The sequence below is a fragment of the Sphaerodactylus townsendi genome, linkage group LG03 (assembly GCF_021028975.2).
Source record: "Sphaerodactylus townsendi isolate TG3544 linkage group LG03, MPM_Stown_v2.3, whole genome shotgun sequence".
NCBI classification, from domain to species: domain Eukaryota; kingdom Metazoa; phylum Chordata; class Lepidosauria; order Squamata; family Sphaerodactylidae; genus Sphaerodactylus; species Sphaerodactylus townsendi.
Window position 1 is genome coordinate 142,570,277 of NC_059427.1, and position 20,948 is coordinate 142,591,224.

The 20,948-nt window shown below is 49.7% G+C and overlaps 2 protein-coding genes across 4 annotated transcripts in view; one reads left to right on the forward strand and one right to left on the reverse strand.

Moving 5' to 3' along the window:
• Window positions 1-7,848, forward strand: part of KEAP1 (kelch like ECH associated protein 1) — a 27,142-nt gene extending 19,294 nt beyond the window's left edge. For all 3 annotated transcript variants that reach the window (XM_048489894.1, XM_048489895.1, XM_048489893.1), the window contains exons 5-6: window positions 3,672-3,848; window positions 6,947-7,848. In XM_048489894.1, coding sequence (XP_048345851.1) covers window positions 3,672-3,848; window positions 6,947-7,131 — 362 coding nt within the window. In that variant the 3' untranslated portion in view covers window positions 7,132-7,848. The remainder of the gene's footprint in view (window positions 1-3,671; window positions 3,849-6,946) is intronic.
• On the reverse strand, window positions 7,840-18,487 carry SPC24 (SPC24 component of NDC80 kinetochore complex). Its single transcript, XM_048489896.1, has 6 exons — window positions 18,346-18,487; window positions 15,523-15,713; window positions 12,907-13,051; window positions 12,399-12,488; window positions 8,436-8,512; window positions 7,840-8,111 (listed from the first exon to the last, which is right to left on the reverse strand). The coding sequence occupies exons 2-6, from the start codon at window positions 15,692-15,694 to the stop codon at window positions 8,005-8,007; spliced, it is 591 nt and encodes a 196-aa protein (XP_048345853.1). The 5' UTR covers window positions 15,695-15,713; window positions 18,346-18,487; the 3' UTR covers window positions 7,840-8,004.
• Between the last annotated feature and the right edge of the window lie 2,461 nt (window positions 18,488-20,948).

Here is a 20,948-nt window from a genome sequence, read left to right on the forward strand (position 1 = left end):
TGTATATCCTAATTGTTCTCCTGGGATTCCACCCATGTCTCTGTGATGCCCACAGATTAAATGTCCTTTCTAAACTTTGTATCTAGCCTCCATTTGCCCAATTGCTTTATTTATTAGTATATATACTTAGGCCTGCCCCTGTCCCTGAACTCCGGGGATTTCTATGTGATCGGTCTAGCCTTTGTGTAGACACTATCACAATACATTATGCTCCTCATTGTAAGGGTTGGATTTAGAAAACCTCCCTCTCTGTTCTGTATCCCCATGGACTCTGGTATTCCCAACCAAGTCACCTCCTGTAGCCTTAGTTTGCTTTCCCCAAGGATCATGAAGCTGTTCTACACCTTTTAAACAAAGGAGGTTTTGCAGCTTGTCTCCTCTTTTTTGTTGTCTTCGTCCTTTTTGTACAGGCCTGCCTTTTATCCCAGTTCCCACCCCACAAAGCTGAAGTCCTCTTGGCTGCATAACGCCCTTTCTCTCTCATCTTACATTGAGATCTATCTCCACTTGCCTAGCTCGCCTCTTCCAAGTGCTGTGGAAAGCAGGTAGCATTTCCTAGAGGCCTGCACTTGGGGGTCCTGATTTAGAACTTTCTCAGCAGCCTAAATTTAGCTTCCAGAAACTCCTGGGCACATATTTCCTACTGCCATTGGGTGTACCTAATGTAATTCACAACTGACTGCACCCCAGCACTAATTTTAACAGTTCTATCTAGACGTGTTGAGCATTCAAATCCTTCTATCTAGGTGTCACCATGCTTATCAGCCTGTCACAAACCCAACTTCTATACCCTAATGGATCTAATCACTCCATGTTTTTCCCACTCTCCTGAGGGGCCCTCAGTAGAGGATATCTGACCAATGAGCCAAGGAAGGTCCCATCTAAGGAGCATCTTCCACCACCTCAGACTGGCACCTCTTCACACTGTATTCCCCGCCTTCTCCTCCAGACATCTTTGGAGATACAATTTGGGAGGGACCTGCCAGGGTCCTAGCCTCTCAGTGTTGCCTCTTCTGCCTTCTCTAGCTTTCCAGGCTCCCACAATTGGCTTCTGCAGAGGAATGACACGCTCCTTTCTGTGGAGTGCCAGGGGAGTCATTGCAAAGGAAAATGGCCCATGATTTCTCTGCCCTAGTGGTTAGTCATGTATACTCTTAAAACACTGGAAAGCCCCTCCCCAAGTGCTGGCTTCATTTGGTATTTATGGAAACACACTTCTATTTTATAAAAATATAACATAGATTAAAAAATTTTGACCATTCCATTGTACACGGGATTGTGAACAGATATAGTACAACTACACTTAAAAGGCAGGGTTAAGATATTTCTAGCCATTCGTTATTCACAGCCTATTTACTAAAAAGGTATAACCTTCCCCAGGATCTATTTGATTATATCTTTACCTGTATAATTTGCTAACATGCAAAGTGTCGGGACAGTGAATCCTCACGTGAAAAAAGCTGCAGCAGGGGAGCGGCACCTTGCGGCCCCCTGCCCCACCCCACCAACAGCCCCCACCCCCGTTGCCCCACGTACCCTCCAAACACCTTGCCTCTAACTGGGCCATTGCAGCAAGGAAGTGGCACCTTGCAACCCGCTGCTCTGCCGGCTTCCCCCAACAACAACCCCATCCTGGGCCCTGCGGAGCACCAGTCACCAGCTAGCCGATGTTCTGCGGAGCCCCAGAACTCTCCCCCTGCCTGCCGGATCCCCCACTCCCCCAAGCAGTGAGGTAACCAGTGCTGGTTGTTGTGGGTGTTCTGGCCGTGTGTCGGTGGTCTGGTGGATCTTGTTCCTAACATTTCGCCTGCATCTGTGGCTGGCATCTTCAGAGGCATATCACAGAAAGAAGTGTGCTACACACTGTGTTCCCACCGGACGCAGTATGTAGCACATTTCTCTCTGTGATACCAGATCCACCAGAGACCACAGCCCGGAAAGCCCACAACCACCGGTTGAATCCGGCCGTGAAAGCCTTCGACAATAGTGACCTGTACTACCCGCTGCCCCCCTCCCCCCTGGCCTGAGCCTCCCTCTTTCCCCGCCCACCCGCTCTCTCCCCCCCAAACACATCTCATCCCCCCCACCCTGGCCTGAGCTGCACTTCCCCACCCACAATCTCCCAACCCCCAAGCAGTAAGCCCCCGGCCAGGGTCAGACCTCCCCATTTCACCCTTCGCTAACCCCAAGCTGTCCCATTCCAGTAAATCAGGCCCCCAAACTCCCTTCTGACAGCCTCCGGGCCTCGGGAAGTGAGGTGTGGGGAGAAGTGGGCCCCATCCTGTGTGCTGGACTTGGCACACTGACTCCAGCATTCAAGATTGGGCCTCCCACCTCCCTCCCCAAGAGCCTCAGGGAGCAAACTGGATAGGGCAGGGGTATGCAACCTGTGGGTGTCCAAATGTTCATGGACTACAATTCCCATCAGCCCCTGCCAGCATGGCCAATTGGCCGCAGGTTGCAGACCCCTGCTCTAGGGGCCGCCCTGATTCTGCATGCTGGGCTCACAGCGCTGAGTCCGGCACACAGGATCGGGCCCCACAAACAACTTGCCAACCTCCTGGTGGGGCCTGGAAATCTGAACTTACAACTGATCCCCACCCCCCTGAACCCAGTTTCCCAGGAGAAGAGGGCTGCTGTGGAGGGGGGGCCGTGTGGCTTGGTTGTTATTGGGCACGTAGTTGGCCAAAGCTGGATTTCCCCCATTTTTTTAAACAAACAAACCAACCTTACACAAACAGCTTGCCAACCTCCAGGTCGGGCCTGGGGGTCTGAACTCGAACTGAACCCACTGTCTGGATCCTGTTGTATTGTTCAGCACAACGGGCTTTATTGCTAGCATGAACATATGGAGAAAAATATGCATCTAATGCAGGGAGGGCATCGTGCTGTCCTTTTGCCCCCCTTCAAAAAATGTTCCCTGATTGTCAGTGAAGAACGGATGCCGTCTCCTAAGCCTGGGCACCAAGATCTGGGTCTCTGGCTGAGGTCTTTCGGGTCACCCTCTGCCAGCTCCTCTGAGAGGCAACCCAGGGGATCGAACCAGGGTTTTCTGCATGCCAGGCAGTTGCTCGACCCCTGAGCCATGGCCTGCCTCCAAGGTGCTTTGCTGAATGGCAGGTTTTCTCGATACCAGGGACTAGATGCTTGTGAGGCCTTCACACGGGGCATTCTGTCCCTTGAGCAGGTTTGCATCACACACAAAAAAGGTGCCTTGAGGGCCCAGGGAGATGGAGGTTCAAAAAAGCCTCACGTGCCAGCAGTTCCAAAGGTTTCGCAGTTGAGGTTTGAGCTGGGATGTCTTGGGCAGGCATCTGTGGGGCATGAGGGCATTGCCGTTGAGGAGGGCTCCCCAGTGTGGCGTCTATGGGCCCCATGGCACCCACCGGTACCCTCTCCGGTGCCCACCAAGTGCTTTTTGAATTTGGGCAGGGTTAGGTGAGCCTTTTGCCCAGTAAGGGTGACATGCCAACACAAGGATCTTCACTATCTGACTGAAAGGAAGCTGCCGCCCCCATTTTGTGGCTGGCTCTGCCTTCTGCCACTGCCATTTTGTAGATGGCTGCAGCCACCACTCTGTGTCAGAATCCAAAAGGTGCTACTAAGGGAAAGGTGACCTGTGCCACAGACAGACCAGGCCACGCCTAAGACCATGCTGTTGTTCCACACAGGGGTTTGCGCCCTGAATAACTGCATCTATGCCATGGGAGGCTATGACGGCACGGACCAGCTGAACAGCGTGGAGCGCTACGACGTGGAGACGGGCACCTGGTCCTTCGTGGCATCCATGATTCATCGACGGAGCGCTCTGGGGGTCACGGTGCACCAGGGCAAGATTTATGTGCTGGGTAAGGGACATGACCAAGATTTGGGGGGGCGGGGGGCTCTTTTTCTGATCAGAGGGATATGGACAAAGTTGTGGATGCTGTGCCCAGGTTCAGGTGAGCACAGGTTGGGTGGGGGGGACACGGCCCATTCCATCATGTGCAGGGGATGGGGCCAGTGCACCTGCTGCCACGTGCCCTCTGTGCACATTGGCCCTGCACGCAGGTACGCTGTAGGTACAGAGTTTCTAGAGCCAGTGTGGTGTAGTGGTTAAGAGCAGGTGCACTCTAATCTGGAGAACTGGGTTGGATTCCCCGCTCTGCCACTTCAGCTGTTGAGGCTTATCTGGGGAACCAGATTAGCTTGTGCACTCCAGCACATACCAGCTGGGTGACCTCGGGCTAGTCACAGTTCTTCGGAGCTCTCTCAGCCCCACCCGCCTCACAGGGTGTTTGTTTGGGGGGTGGGAGAGAAAGGAGATTGTAAGCTCCTTTGAGTCTCCTACAGGAGAGAAGTGGGGGATATAAATCCAAACTCTTCTTCTGTTGGAGGTGGGGTGGGGTGCCAAAACTCTCACAAAGTTCTCCTTGGAAAAGTAGGGACGCATAACACATAAACTGTGCAAGAATGTATGCTCTGTCTTTTTGGTTAATGTGGCGGATGTATTTAAAAGATGACAAACCTCAGCTCTCAAGTCCGATAGCAGGAGCGCTGACTCACCAATACTTCTGCTGGAATGGATTTTATTAATCCTTTAAGACAGCGGTTCCCTCAATGGTCCCTGCGGGCACCACGGCATCCGCTGACACCTTTCCCAGTGCCCGCCAAGAGTGTTTAGAAAGTGGGCCATTGGAGATTTGATTGTGCAGATTTTCCAAAACTTTGCTTTTAACAGCAGCTGCCATCACGACGCAAAGATCTTCGTGGCGTGACTAAGCTACGGCAGCCATTTTAACAGCAACAACCTTTATTAGGCTCACAAAATAAAATCGGATACATTTCCAAAAGAAATTTGTGTTGTACAGAGCAAAAATATAATGGAGACAAAGACAGAAGACCTGTATCTGACATTAGACGTTCCACCACTTGTGAGAGAAATTTTGCTATTTTTTTCCAAGAGCACAACGTCTGTTGTTGAACAGAACTGTCAGAGTCACTCATAGTTTTATCTAAGACCAGACAAGGAGAGAAATTCCTGATACCGATGTATCTTGGACAGTCTAGTATAATATGGGCAAGAGTCTCCACTCGATTCTTGCAATGTGGACAAACCCAAACCTGGAACGGGATAAATACCGTCCCTTCGTAATGGCAGAGGGTAGAGTATTACATCTGGCCCTTGTAATAATCCATCTCTGTTGCGGTTCAGTTGATAACTCAAGATATTTGGCTGGTAGCCCGTTCAGGCATTATTCCAAAAGAAAGGGGTGAACATGATTTATTCGCTTGCCTCAATAAGAGAGGGTATTCCTGTTCTAAAAGTCTTCTTTTTAATGTTCAAAGTATCTCACCGGGTGACAGCATACAAAGATCTTCAAATAATAAACCCAGAGAGTAAATTTTAGATTTGAGTAGTTGACACCATTCAGACGCAAACAGGTCTGGAAGCGCATTTTGTGGCTGGCTTTGTTTCCTACGGCAGCCATTTTGAGGCAGCACTCACCATGCTGTGTCAGAATTCCAGAGGTGCCCACTGGCTCAGAATGTCGGGGACTGCTGTTTTAACCACTCCCGGGCCCTTGTTTGATTCTCCCACAACCCTGCTATCCCTCCAGAAGTCTTTGTCCTGAAGCTGCTGTTCTTTGGCATGATTTGACTGAGACCAGCATCTTTCTCACACTGGTCAAGTCCTCCTACAGCTGGAACAAACATTTAAGAACGCGCATAAAGAAGAGGAGGAGGAGGAGTTTGGATTTATATCCCCCCTTTCTCTCCTGCAGGAGACTCAAAGGGGCTGACAATCTCCTTGCCCTTCCCCCCTCACAACAAACACCCTGTGAGGTGGGGGGGCTGAGAGAGCTCTGAGAAGCTGTGACTAGCCCAAGGTCACCCAGCTGGCGTGTGTGGGAGTGAACAGGCTAATCTGAATTCCCCAGATCAGCCTCCACAGCTCAGGCGGCAGAGCTGGGAATCAAACCTGGTTCCTCCAGATTAGATACACGAGCTCTTAACCTCCTACGCCACTGCTGCATAAAGAAGTGTTGCTTCATGCTTGCAGTCTGAGCCGATGCATATTTGTTCAGGAGTTGATTCCAAGGAGTTTATTTCAGGCTTACTTCCTGCTAAGCGGGTTTGGAATGGCAGCTCTGCTCCACTTCTGTTTTCTATCCAGGCAAGCAAGTAAATTCTGTAAGCTCCAGATGTGGCAGCTGAATAGCCCTCTCGGCTTCACCGGCTTTAAGAAGGTTGAACTAAGTTGGGGGGGGGGGGGGGGGGCGGTGGCGGCTCTCAGCCAAGTCACATGATAGAAGTGCAGTTTGGATTTATACCCTGCTTTTCTCAACCTTAAGGAATTTCAAAGCAGCTTTCAAACTCCTTTCCTTCCTCCCCCCACAGCAGCTACCTTGTGAACCTTGTTCATCGAGCCACTCTTTAAAAACCTCCAAAGGAGGAGACTCCACCACACTCCGAGGGAGTGCATTCCACTGCCGAACAGCCCTGACTGTCAGGAAGTTTGTCCTGATGTTTAGGTGGAATCTCTTTTCCTTCACCTTGAACCCATGACTCCTGGTCCTCGTCTCGGGAGCAGAAAACAACATGACATCCCTTCAAATATCTAAACGTGGCTATCATGTCACCTCTTAACCTTCTCTTCACCAAACTAAACATCCCCAGCTCCCTAAGTCTCTCCTTGTAGGGCATGGACACCAGACCTTTTACCATTTTGGTTGCCCTCCTCTGGACCCGTTCCAGCTTGCCAATATTCTTCTTGAATTGCGGTGCCCAGAACTGCACACAATATTCCAGGTGAGGTCTAACCAATGCAGAAGAGAGAGGTACAATTACACCCCACGATCTAGACACTATACTCCTATTGATCCAGCCCAGAATCGCATTGGCTTTCTTGGATCATGACCCTCAGAACAACAGTGCATTAATTGCTGGCATTCTCCTCCCACAGGTGGCTACGACGGAGAGGCCTTCCTGGCCAGTGTGGAATGCTATAACCCCACCACGGATATTTGGGCTGAGGTGACACACATGACCTCGGGGCGCAGCGGAGTGGGCGTGGCTATCACCATGGAGCCCTGCCGGAAGCAGATGGACAAGGACTGCAACTGTCAAAGCAACAAGGAAGGAAAATGACCCGAGAAAGGGTCCAGTATTAAGACACTGCTGCTACGACATCTTTTTCTGCCAGAATAAGGAGAGGGTGCCAAGGACTTCCAAACCTATTTAAACTATATGGGAGGCAACTCGATGCAAGGAACAGCCCTTAATTTGTGCTTCTGTTTGTCAGGATAGTGACAGCTGCCAATCACTGTGGCCTCCGCATGTCGGTCCGGACCTTGGGGTTTGACGCATCGTGCCCCGAAGCAACACCAAGGACTACCCAAAAGGCGCCCACGGCACATTATTGTCGCAGTCTGTTGAAATCAAGCATTGACTGACTGAGCAGGGATTCCTGCTTCTGAGGCACCTGAAGGGGTAGGTTGGCGGCGGCTGAGTCATTGAGCGTGGACTCCAATTCTCTGTCTCCTAGCAAATTCTTAGGACGTTTAAGGTGCAAAGGAGAGAAATGCTCCGAGTGGGAGGGGCAGGCTTTTTTGTACATGATGGATGTTCTTGCAGGTAAGTGACAGCATCAGTGGAAGCATGGACATTCAGGTGAGGCCCTGCCTAAGCTGTTTTGATATCAGTCCCTACAGGGAATTATCTGCAGGTGCCTACCTGGCTGAGGTTTTGGGGGTGGGAGTTCTATTGTGGCAGTTCTGCACCCAGCAAGATACAAAATGAAGTGGGTTTTTTTCCCCCAAGTACAACTTTTCACATGAATACAATAAAACACTTTTGTGATTAGTACTAAAGTTGTTCTCAATATATTTGTTTTACCAAAAAAGCAAACCTTGGTGGAATACCACGGCCCTTAAAGCAATCAACAGAAGAACAAATGCTTCAGAGGGTAGACTGAAACTCCTTGACCGTGTGCTCGCGATGCTGTTCCAGTGTGTGCCTCGCTCACCAAGAGGTGGGCACCAGGCTCCAGAGGTAGTCGCTCACAAAGCAACGGGAGTGTTGACCGCTCTCGATGCTGAAAGGTTGAGCAACATCAGGCCCGTGGTGGACTGAGGGGGGGATCAGGTTAAAGGAAAACAAAACAAAACAGTTTCCTGTATTGTCGAAGGCTTTCACGGCCGGAATCACTTGGGTGCTGTGTGGTTTCCGGGCTGTATGGCCGTATTCTAGCAGCATTCTCTCCTGACGTTTCGCCTTCATCTGTGGCTGGCATCTTCAGAGGATCCTCTGAAGATGCCAGCCACAGATGCAGGCGAAACGTCAGGAGAGAATGCTGCTAGAACATGGCCATACAGCCCGGAAACCACACAGCACCCAAAACAGTTTCCTCTTTGCAGAGAAAACCCTCTGCATTAGTCAGACTGAAAGGATACCTCCTTTGATCAGCGTTGGCTCACAGGAGTCGTCCCAGTCAACAGGACATATCCGGTAATAAAGCTGTGACATGTAGCTGCAAAACAAAGAGTTGGGGATGTAAGACATAAGCAACAGATCCTCTCTCAGTCCAGACTTTCCCGCTTGTCTTGGTGGCACCGCACTCTCGGGCAGTGGCATTTATTTATCTGGCTTTTGCCCTGTCCTTTCCCAATAGGTCAGGCTTGGAGCAGCCAACCAGAAGAGAATGGAAGGACTCGTAGAAGGAGGAATAATGATAGGGAAGGAGGGGAAGAGAATGGATGCTGTCCCTGTCCTGGTAAAATTGTGCCAAGTTTCACAGGGCCCTGGTCTCACTTGCAAGAAAGTTCCACCAGGCCGGGGCCAGAGCTGAGAAGGTTCTGGATGAGGACAGCCAGATGATTTTGGAGCCAGGGACCATTAGCAGTCTCCTGACGAGCAAAGCGCGCTTTGAGGAGTGTAGGCCGAGGCAGTCCTGCAGATACAAGGTCCCAGACTATTAAGGGCTTTAAAGGCGAGCACTGAAACCCTGAACCTGATTTGGTACTACACCTGAAGCCAATGCAGCTGGCACAGCACTGGTTAAATATGTCCCACCCCCCCCCCCCCCCCCCCCCAGATCCATGTCAGGACCTGCACTGTCGCATTCTGGAACAGGAGTTTCCAAAGCAGTCGCAAGGGTAGCCCTGCATAGAGCAAGTTACAGTAGTCTAACCTGGAGGTGAGCATTGTATGGCTCACAGTGGCTAGTTCAGGGCAAGATAGGCCAGGGGCCAGTGTCTGGATCTTGATGCCACCCTGGCTGGGCTGGTGATCTGTGCTGAACAGGATTGCCAAACGGGAGATGCCAGAGATTGAAATCTGGCCCAATCCAAAACGTTTTTACAAAGCTGTGGTTCTCCTTACCATAGAACAGCCATTCTCAACCAGGGTTCCCTGGTACCCTGGGGTGCCGTGAGCATGTCCCAGGGGTACCGCGGCAACACTACCCCCCCCCCTCATTTTTGTGGTGTCTCCCACCGGCACCAGCAAGGCCATGGAGCTGGCCCATGGGGCAGGGCCTGCCACAAGGTCAGCAGCCACCCACCCCCCGCCCAGTGCTTCACACTGAGAGGGGAAGGTGGGGGGTGTGGCAAGCAGGGGCAATGGGAGGGGAAGGTGGAATGTGGCGGCAGGAGTACCGTGAGATATGAAGAGTGAGGTCAAGGGTACCCTGACCTTGAAAAGGTTGGGAAACAGTGCCATAGAAGAACCATACCCTTGTAATCTGAGGAACCAGGTTTGATTCCCCACTCTGCCACTTGAGCTGTGGAGGCTTATCTGGTGAACCAGATTAGCTTGTGCACTCCTACACAGGCCAGCTGGGTGACCTTGGGCTAGTCACAGTTCTTCAGAGCTCTCCTCCTCTCTCTCTTTCGCTCCTTCTTCTACTACTACTACTACTGTACGCAACCCATGAGGGGCTTTGAGGAGTGCTGTCATGCCCAAGCTGAGCAGGTTAGTACTTGGATGGGAGGCCAACAAAGCAGCTGAGGGGTTGCTATGCAGAGGCAGCCAATGGCAAATAACCTCTGATCCTTTCTGGCCTTGTTCTGGATGGCTGAGGTTAGCAAAGCAGGGTCGGACCCAGGTTAGCACTTGGAGGGGAAGCCACCAGGCAGTCCAGCGTCGCCATCTAGAGACAAGCCATCGCAAACTACTTCAATTAGTTGTTTGTCTGGAAAACCTCTAGAGGGGTCACCATATGTCAGTTGCAATTTGGTAGGACTTAATTATTCTCCTCCCACCTTCCCCTTGATAAAATTTGGGGGGTGGGGGGTGGTAAACCACGGCAAGACGCAGGGGAGCTATTCCAATGCAGGGCAAGAACAGCAGCCTGCGTTTAATGCTTTCTGCATAACTAACCCCTCAGTGCTGGGCTCTTTAGGCCTGGGTTCAGGGGTAGCCTGTAACCCTGAAAGTTTCTTTCCAGATAATTCATGGATCATACCCCATTCATCAGCCCAATTGGTCATGCTGGCAGGGGCTGATGGGAATTGTAGTCCATGAACATCTGGAGAGCCACAGGTTGCAGACCCCTTGTCTAGCTGCATTCAATGAAGGATCGTTTATCCCCTCATCCCTTCATAAATAATCCTCCATCTTGAGTCTCTGTCCTTCATCCTTGATTCATATCATAGTTCTCCAGCCAGACCTAAAGCATGCCGAAGTCACTGGTGTATTTGCACCCGTGCCTGCACACACTCGTGCCGAGGTTGGGATGTTGGCCTTGGGCTTGAGGAGGAGGAAGGGACAGAGCAGAGAGGAGAGCACCCAACCCCATTAAGCCAAGCCCTGGCCCTGACTTGAATTGTCCTGGGCTGCTGCAGCATGTAACTTAATTCATCATATCAGACGAAGGGAGCCTTGACTCTCGAAAGCTCATGCTGTGTTTCCCCGAAAAGAAGACAGGGTCTTATATTAATTTTTGCACCAAAAGATTTTCGGGGTAGGGCTTATACTCGGGGAAATACGGTATCTTCACAATTCATTAAGGCGGGCTCTCTGCAACACAAGCTGCATCCTCATTGGCAGGGAGCACAGGGCATTGTCCACAATTGAGATCTGCAACTACCGGCACAGCTTATTTTTGGAGAAGGGCTTATATTTTAAGCATCCTCCAAAAATCCTGAAAAATCATGATAGGGCTTATTTTCAGGGAAACACGGTATCTTGGAAATCTTGTTCTCTAAGGATCTGCTGGACTCAAGTCCAGCTTAATGTTGTCCCTCTGCATGAGGGGCACACATGGGCTTGAAAGTACAACTCAACAGCAGTTCAACCAGCCAAAAAGAGGGTGTATTGTCAAAGGCTTTCATGGCCAGAATCACTAGGATGTTGTGGGTTTTCCGATGTTGTGGGTTTTCTGCGGCTGGAGAAAATACTACTGGAACATGGTTATACAACCCGGAAAACCCACAACATGCTAAAAAGAGGGTGCGTTGCAAGAAGTTCAGTTGTGGGAGAAGACAAATTTGGAGCGGGGGTGAGTTACCCTTCCCTACTCTCTGCCACCCCACATCTAAAAAATATTTGTTCATTCTCATTTACGCTACCCATATTGAATCCATTCTATTCAGGCCTTTGGACTCCCCAGCGCTGCCTTCAACTGTATTATCACTGTCCTCAGTCCCATAAAGATGGAAATTTATTTTAACTGGAAAAATGTTAGTAAGCTCAGCCAAGTACCCTATTGGTTAATGTTTATTTTTTGTTTTAAAAATAAGTGTCAATTGTATGCAACCTCATGGGAGGGAGAGCTTTGTTTTTTGGAAAGGCTGAGAAAACGTTGGAGACCCCTCTGCCCGTTTCTGGTGATACCGTGCCTCAGAATTCAAAAACTGCCCACAAAAGTTCAACAAGGCCTGAGAGCTGAGGGATAAGTCCACATGGGTGCAAGCCAATCCTAAAAGGAAAAACCTTCTATGGGAATGAACAAACTTCTCCCAAGTGCGCTGTTCTAGATATTTTCACCTGCACTGCAGACATTTAAATCTAATAACCACTGGCAGAGATGTGTGCAATTACAAAGGTACGAACACACAGTCGGGGTCTGTTGGTAGCCTAGGCTGTTTTTACAGTCTTGTATGGACCACCACCCACTTTGTGTTCACTTGCATGTACAAAGGTATCTTCCAGTATCCAACACAATTTGAGAAAGTACCTGTAACTCAACATGAAGAATACCAGATACTCATGATTCACAGGGCCATGATACCGGTTCTGATTGTGGGATTCAAATAATTTAACAACTGGTTGTTTACAAGCACCATTTTAACAACTGGTTCTGCCGAAGTGGTGCGAACCTGCTCAATCCCACCACTGGATAAGTCATATAATAGCCACCCTGTTGTCAAGAGTCTGCCCAGAAACCTAAGGAGCTAGCAGAGGTCTAGACTCACACGGCTGACAGGGAAGAACTGAGGTCCTCTTCTGTTGCTTTCCGTCGGTCAGTTTCTTCTTGCAACGCTTCCAGTTCCTTCCTCCATTCTGTATTTCTCGAGCATTAAGGAATTTTATCTGTGATCAAACCCCAAAACTACAAGTACACAGCACTTACACACACACACACACACAGACTCAAGAAAATATGACAGCGGTATAAGACTCAGGATTCCCTTGTCTGCCTGTGCTAAAATGGCTACTCCAGTATAAAAAGTCTCAGGGTAATTACCTCCAGACCCAAACGGTGTGACCCAGCCTAGACACAGACCCCATCCCCCCAAGTGAGATGTCCAAAGACTGGCACTGGCTGACCTGAAGGGAGCAGGGTGAAAAAACAGCAGCCGCAACTCCAGTGCCCCAACATTTCAGCAGATCCTGAAACAAGAGACCTGCATGAAGCCTTAAGTTTGCAACACAGCATTTGGGGGGCTTGTGCATCTTTCAGAAGCAGACCAGAAAGGATATTCAGTGCCGCTCTTCAGTTCAGAGTCTTTCTCTTTTGCATGAAGCAACTTGGCCTCAATTTTCTGAAGCTTTTGGAGGGTGACCTTCAGCTCTTCATCCCGGTCTGAGAGTTTCTGGGCCACCTGCTCCTCAGCGCTCATGAGTTCTGTGGTGAAAGAAAGAACGGGGCACCTCCCCACATTAAAATGTGGCTGACTAACAAGAACTGATCTATTAGAACATCCCCAACGTGGTGCCCCTGTCACCTATTCTGGAATCTGCCAAGTGTTTCTAGAAGGGGGAACAGCCAGGTGAGGATTTTGCCTACCTGGCTTCTGATTGGCTGGTCAGAATTTTAAAACCATCACTTCGGCAGTAGCACTAGGATCTTTATTAGATGACTAAAAGGTTGCTATGGCCGCCATGCTGTGGCTGGCTCTGCTCCCTGTGGCAGCCATTTTGTGGCAGCACCCACCCCCGGAAGAAGAAAAGAGAAATGAATTTATACCCCGCTTTTGTCTCCTTCAAGGAGTCTCAGGGCAGCTTATAAACTCCTTTCCCTTCCTCTCCCCACAACAGACACCTTGTGAGGAAGGTGGGGCTGAGAGAGTTTGGAGAGAACTGTGACAGGTCCAAGGTCACCCAACAGGCTTCATGTGGAGGTGTGGGGAAACAAATCTGGTTCATCAGATAAAAGTCTGCTGCTCATGTGGAGGAGCGCGGAAACCAACCCAGTTTACCAGATAAGACTGCTGCTCAGGTGGAGGAATAAGGAAGGAAACCCGGTTCTTCAGATTAGAGTCAACCACCACACCAGGCCGGCCCTTTTGGCTTCAAATTGGTTGGGGCCCCCTGCTGCAATAGTTCAGGCTACTTTACAGAAACTACAGCCTCATAAATTCCTTAATTGGGTTACCCAATAAAAAACACCCGTTCCTGGAACTGTCCCTTTTTCATTTAGAATCTTCCCTTTCTGCAAACACCCAGCTGGGTCCTTCCTTCACATGACGGTGCACACATGGAAGACATGAGGAGTGAGGCAGAATTACATACGGCATGGGGAAAAGGTGGGCTGAGGCAGAACCATTCATGCTCCAAACCAGCCTGTGTAATACACATTTCGCAGGCAGAGGCAAGGCACTATAGCAAGGTAACTGCCATCCAGGAGCAGCAGTGGTGTAGTGGTTAAGAGCAGGTGCATTCTAATCAGGTTTGATTCCCCCCTCTGCCCCTTGAACTATGGTGGCTTATCTGATGAACTAGCTTGGCTTGTGCACTCCCACACACGCCAGCTGGGTGACCTTGGGCTAGTCACAGCTTTTTGGAGCTCTCTCAGCCCCACCCACCTCACAGGGTGTCTGTTGTGCGGAGAGGAAGGGAAAGGAGTTTGTAAGCCCCTTTGAGTCTCCTTACAGGAGAGAAAGGGGGGATATAAATCGAAACTCTTCTCTTCTTCAAATCGCTCTAGATTAGCTCAATAGCTAATCCCAATTTTTTGTTCACCCTGATGCAGATGGCCCAGGACTAGTCAGGGTCAGGCTTGGTTAGTATGTGGATGGGAGGCCAACAAAGCAGTCCCAGGGTTGCTAAGCAAACCACCTCCGTTTGTCTCTTGCTTTGATGTGGATGACTGAGCCTAGCCTGATGACAGCTTTTGGAAGCTAAGCAGGGTCAGGCCTGATTAGTGCTTGAATGGGAGACCATTAGGGAAGTCTAGGGTCATTTCAGAGGCAGGCAATGGCCAACCTCTTCTATCTCTTGGCTTCACCTGGATAACCCAGGCTAGCCTGATCTCATCAGAACTCAGAAGCCAAGTCCTTGAGCAGTAGATCTCCAAGGACATCCCAGGTTGCTATGCAGAGGCAACGAATACCAGACAACAAGAACCGCGTAGGAAAACTTTGCTGCCAATCTGCCATGATACAACAATTTGCACATCAAAGGGTCGTGTGTAACGAATACCAGACAACAAGAACCGCGTAGGAAAACTTTGCTGCCAATCTGCCATGATACAACAATTTGCACATCAAAGGGTCGTGTGTAACGAATACCAGACAACAAGAACCGCGTTACACACGAGGCTGTGGCAATATTCTTGTAAGATGATTTATACTCTTTCAGTACCTCATTTGACCCAACTCTTTTAACAGCTCCAAGGGACAGACTACGAGACTTTAGTGGTACCAGTGCATCAGATACAGTGAAAGCCAGCATGGTGTAGTGGTCGGAGCATTAGACTAGTATCTGGGAGACCTGGATTCAAATTCCCTCTTGTGCCCTGGAAGCTTGATGGGTGACCTTGGGCCACTCACGCTCTCAGCCTAACCTAGCTCGCAGGGTTGTTGTGAGGAGAAAGTGAAGAGGAGAAAATAGGATCATCAACGGGGAGAACCCAGAAGTTATTCCACACTTTGCTAGGATTCAGGGGAAACTCTACCAAAGTGTTCACTTAGGAAATTACATCCCCCCGCCCTCTCCATTTTTACCCTTGGCAGCCTACCAAGCAGTTGTGGGGTTCAGGTGGTTATCAGGAATTCGCCCACCATAGCAGGAGGCCTGGCAACCCAATCTCCACCACCTTTCCTTGGAAGACTGTATAGCACTCTGGCAGGTGTGCAGCAAAACCTGAAGGCTTACCTTGGATCAGCTGCATGGTGGTCTTTTTGGTATGCAGGCATCTGGCAAGCATCTGCTCCTGTTTCTCCAGGTTTTCCTTCAAGATTTTCCCTGCGTTAGCCTTGGCCATCACTTTCAGCAGCTCCTGGCCCACCTTCTCCAGAGCCTGCATTTCCTCACTGAGACTGACCATCGCAGGGAACCACACCGGGCTGAAGGGACAGAACCGCGAGGGGCTTATTTTTGGCAGTTTGAGAGGGTATTTTTCGCATTTCTATCCCACCCTATCCCAAAGGGCCCCCCATTTAAGAATTCGACTGACTCACCCCCCTCCTGATATGAACATATAGTTTATAATGTTTTAAGCCATTGTATTTAATCATATAAGTTATATGAGTGTAATTTACAGGGCACCAAGCACTTCAAAAACTTACTTTCGTTGGAAGAAACGAAACTCATAGAGCAGCATGACACTGAGCTTTGATTTGGGAAAACAGGGCCCCTCAGTAGAGATAAGAAGTTACAGATACAGATAAAGATGAAGTAAAATCTTAGTTGATATAGCAACCAAAATCTCTGAACGGGGCAAGATGACATAAAGAATACACGCCCAATTGTGGAAAGCAAGGTGGGCTTTGGAGAGGAGTGGAGATTTAAATGGCAATGCGTACGTATTCCAAATCTAGCCAATGGTCAGAAGACAAGGAGGGATGTTTGTAAGAGGGTATAAATTATGTTACGCAAGCAACAGCCCCTTGAACCTCCTCCCTGTTGCTGACAGAGGAGAGTTCCCTCTTCTGCGCAGAATTGAATGAAAACAATAAATCTCTGAACAGTGAAGCTTTTGGATGGTTATTTTTGTAATCGGTCAGAGCTTTTGCTCTGTGGACAGGGCCTTGCCCTGTGCCTATCACTCCCCTTGTTTTGGAGGCTGAGTGGAGATGATGGTGCCGGCTGGCTAGTTGGAAAAGGCCTGGTGGAACAACCAGTTTTTACAAGCCTTGCGGAATGAAGACAGTTCCTGCAGGGCTCTGACAATTTGCAGGGCTGGCAAATTGTTCCACCAGGCTGGGGCCAGGGTGTTAGAGTGCCTGGGGATACTGAGTGCCTTAAGGGGAGCATCTGCAAAGACATGGATACAGATAAAAAAATACAACATTGAATACTGTATTCAAACAGTAACAGAGTGGAATGATCCAATTGACTTACAATTGTCCCAAATAAATGTTCTAAAGAATCAATATGTATATTTCCACAAAAGGCTTTCCAGGACCACGACTCTGGCATGATACTCCACTCTGGTCTAAGCCACAAAGCAGAAAAGCGAGTTGAGGTTGTTCACAAAAATCATTCCTTTACTGGTGAATTACAGCCTGTGCTATATGCCCATGTGACGCTTAGCCATTTGGCACGATTTTTTTACTGTGAGCCCAATACTGGGACTGATCAACTGCTTTTTCATGATGTTTTGTAAGCCCAGGTTTGGGTAACCTTTTTGAGTGATAAAAGTTGAATCATTTAGACTCACACATCAAAGCTTTGGGGAATTTACTTAAAGGTGCAGGTACCGTCTTACTGGGAGCCGTTAAGGCCAGTCTGCAGGAGGGCACTGGCGTAATGCCCATTGGGCAAGGTGGGCAGCTGCCCAGGGCATCACCTTGTGGGGGGCATCAAAATGCTGGGTTCGTTTTTGGGTATTTTTAGTGGTTTTCCATTTTTGGCCTGCAGGGGGCGCAGTTTTTAGGCTAGCGGTACCAAAAATTCAGCGTATCATCAGGAGACTGTCCTTATGCAAACCCCCAAGTTTGGTGAGGTTTGGTTCAGGGAGTCCAAAGTTATGGACTCCCAAACGGGGTGCTCCTAGCCCCGCCATTGGACCACATGGGAGCTGGTGGGCCGATGGGAATTGTAGTTCCGAGGGTCTACAACTGAGAGCCGCAGGTTCCTGAACCAAACTGGTCACCAAAGTTCGATTTCATCAGACCCCTCTTCTGATTCCCTGAAAGTTCCGAGTCCCCGTCATCTAGGTGACCCACCCCTGCCTGCAACCCCCATTGACAGCAATGCAGAAAACTCAATGCACAACAAAGATTCTTGGGCAAACCGGGTTCCCTCCTTGCAGGGAGGGTTTAACTGGGACGTTATTGCACCAAAACATGACGCTATCATTTTTATATCTTTTATGATTTTACCGAATTTACCGGGCTTCGTGCAGTTTGGTTCAAACTAAATTTAAACCCTCAAAAGGGTAGCCCCCATCTCCTTAGCAAAGAATGTGGGCTGGGGTACCCCCTTTGAGGGTCCATATGTCTAAAACTGGGCCCCCTGAAGGCACCAATGTCCTGGTGCAAAATAAAATTTGGTTGTGGTGGAGTGGCCGCCCATGGGGGGGGGGGGGCATACCTTTACTCAGTTTTCGCCAGCATGGCCCAGTTTGGCCATGGCTGACAGGTTACGCTGATGCAGGAATCTGTAGTTCCTCCCAGAATTGCAACTGAGAGCCGCAGGTTCCCTACCCCTTGAGGAAATGGATGCTTCGGAGGGTGGGGCCGGGGGCCCTTTTCCTCCCCGGGGCCTCTGCTCTCCCCAGACTCCCACCTCAAAAGCCTCCAGGAATTTCCCAAACCTACTTCGGGCAGGGACCTCAGTGGGACCTAATGCCACAGAGTCCGCGCGCCAGAGCGGTCAATTTTCTCCAGGGAAACGGACCCTGCTCCTCTGGAGACCGGTTATCCTTCCGGGAGATCTCCCGGGCCCACCGGGGGATTGGCAACCCACACAGAGGGACGAATTTCTCACATGCGCGTTTCGTCTGAACGACGCCAAAAGCAGTGACCAACATACCGCTTTCCCGCCAAGGAGTCCAGCAGTTTCCCGCCTCTCGGAAGTAATTTAGGCCAAGTTAGGGGATTGGAACCCAGGACTCTGCCGCCCCTCAATAGTAGGAGGACTTCCTATTTCGAGTCTGGCGCTCTTTCGTTTTATTGGCCGCCGCGCACATTGACTAGGCGCTGATTGGCTGCTTCGGGCACGTGGCTGGGTTTACGTCAGCATCCGGGTCAGGCGCGGGGGAAGGCGCCACACCCTCTTCCGGCTCGTTTCTGTCTACGCCATTTCCGGTCTCTAAAGCGTATTGCATTTCCCAATCGGGATAAACAACAGTCATGGACTCGCGCATGCTCAGTGACGAAGTGCGTAAGGAAGACCGTTGATTCGGATAATAGAGGTAGAAGGACAGATCGGCAAACGCAGATCGGAAGCTGAGATTGGTTTCTGGGCGGAGCCTCTTCATGACTGAACGCGTGATGTAACAGTCGTTGGCAGACTCCTAAGGACCGCCTTCGTGTTTGTGCGCATGCGTCTCTTCATCCTTTTCCCCCCCATTCCTGATGCAGAACAAGGACTGTTGTTGCTGTTACACCATGTGGTCGCTAGTGGGCGCGCTGATCTGGTGCTGCAGCTCCTTTTGGGGCGATTCAGCTAAATCGGGCTTATTTTAATTCGGATTTTTCCTTCTGCCAGGTGTGAAAGATCTTATGCGTTACAGGTTTGATAGCAATAAAGGCAGCAGCCTGTATGACTGGGAGCTGAGCAGCATATGAGAAAGAGCAAAATGCTATGTTCATTGTTGTTTAGAACAATATGTCATAATGCTATGTTTATTGATTCTGTTTATTGATGGTTAAGAACATAAGAACAAGCCAGCTGGATCAGACCAGAGTCCATCTAGTCCAGCTCTCTGCTACTCGCAGTGGCCCACCAGGTGCCTTTGGGAGCTCATGTGCAGGAGGTGAAAGGAACGGCCTTCTGCGGCTGTTACTCCTGAGCACCTGGTCTGCTCAAGCATTTGCAAGCTCAGATCAAGGAGGATCAAGATTGGTAGCCATAAATCGACTTCTCCTCCATAAATCTGTCCAAGCCCCTTTTAAAGCTATCCAGGTTAGTGGCCATCACCACCTCCTGTGGCAGCATATTCCAAACACCAATCACACGTTGCGTGAAGAAGTGGTTCCTTTTATTAGTCCTAATTCTTCCCCCCAGCATTTTCAATGAATGCCCCCTGGTTCTAGTATTGTTGTTAAATGTTATAGTTGTTGTTAAATGTTATGGTTGTTTTTAAATGTTATGATTATGGCTATTGTCATTTTGCAGCTGTTGTTCACCACCCTGAGCCCTACTGGGGAGGGAAGTATATAAATCTAATAAACCAAACCATATGAGAAAGAGCAAAAGAGGATCTGCCTGGGTTGTCAATGCCCAGCTGGAGCCACCATATTATAAATTAAAAAAGGTCAACCAATCCGCTCTTTCCCCAAGGCTGAATCCGCACTGAAAATTAAATACAGATACAACCAGGTTTCAAAATAAACTGCACCTTTTCATCGAGGTTTCAACCTCCCCACTGCAGAATGTTTCTAGTGAAGGCATCTATGCCTATCTCGGTTTCAAAGAATGTGACAATCCCCGCTTACACACCATCGGCTTGGAGGGTCTATATCCTGATTGGCTGTTGTGCTGTGTAAGGGCGGGAACTATTTTGTCACGACAGCGTATGGTAACGTGAGCATGTAAACGCGTACATGCGATATGTACCTTTTTTCCTGATTGACCCCTTGTGCCCACGTTTGACCGGTTCCTGTTCTCTTGTGCCCACGTTAGTGGTTCTCACTCCCTCGTGCACACTTTTCAACAATAGCCTCAGCCGAGCGAAACAGGAAAAGCTGAGCGAAACAACAACAAAAAGGCTGCGCGGGCATCACGCACAGCCCGCCGCACTCTAATTGGCTGGAAGGCATTTGCGTCACTCACTATAGCGGGAAATTAGACCACATTAGACCCCCTAACCTCCTCACCGATCTGGATTGGAGACATGTTTTTTGTAAAGGTTCACATTCGTGCAGGTTCTGGAAAAACACGGGATGGGGGAGGAGCACCAGAACCGCGATGAATCTGTGTTCGGCAGTTCAGCTGTAGGGAGTTCTTCGTGAAACCTGGATATTTCGGGTGAGTATCCCGGGATTAATCGGCAGTGGGGATATTGCCCAAAATTAGCATGCTTGTATAAATGCAAGGTTTGTTTCAACAATTTTTTATAAAAAAAAAGTGTAGGGATGAGCCCCGCTAACCCAGCAGAGCCTCAGAAAGAGCGCAGGAATGCCTGTGCCATCTGTGCCCTTCTGGGTGCACACGCTCACCTGTCCCCAGGCCCCCATGAGTCATAGGTCATGAGATGCCTGACTCACCGTCACAAGACATCCCAGACAAAGGGGCGCATCCCCCCAGGTATGGATTAGGCCCAGACAGGAACGTTTCCTCTCTCACGTAGGCAACCCCATGAGTCATGTACTGTACAGTATTCTCCCGCTCTCCCGCCTCTGTCCCGCCTCTTGTGAAACCCTAATAAAAGGTGCCAGGGACTAGACCACAGCAGAGTTGCCAGATCCACG

Coding starts and splice junctions, on each gene's coding strand:
- SPC24 (XM_048489896.1), bottom strand. CDS start 15,694: ATGGTCAGTCTCAGTGAGGAAATGCAGGCTCTGGAGAAGGTGGGCCAG. Junction 13,052..15,522: donor CACCATGCAGCTGATCCAAG/GTAAGCCTTCAG, acceptor CTTTCACCACAG/AACTCATGAGCGCTGAGGAG. Junction 8,513..12,398: donor AGTTCTTCCCTGTCAGCCGT/GTGAGTCTAGAC, acceptor TTTGTTTTGCAG/CTACATGTCACAGCTTTATT.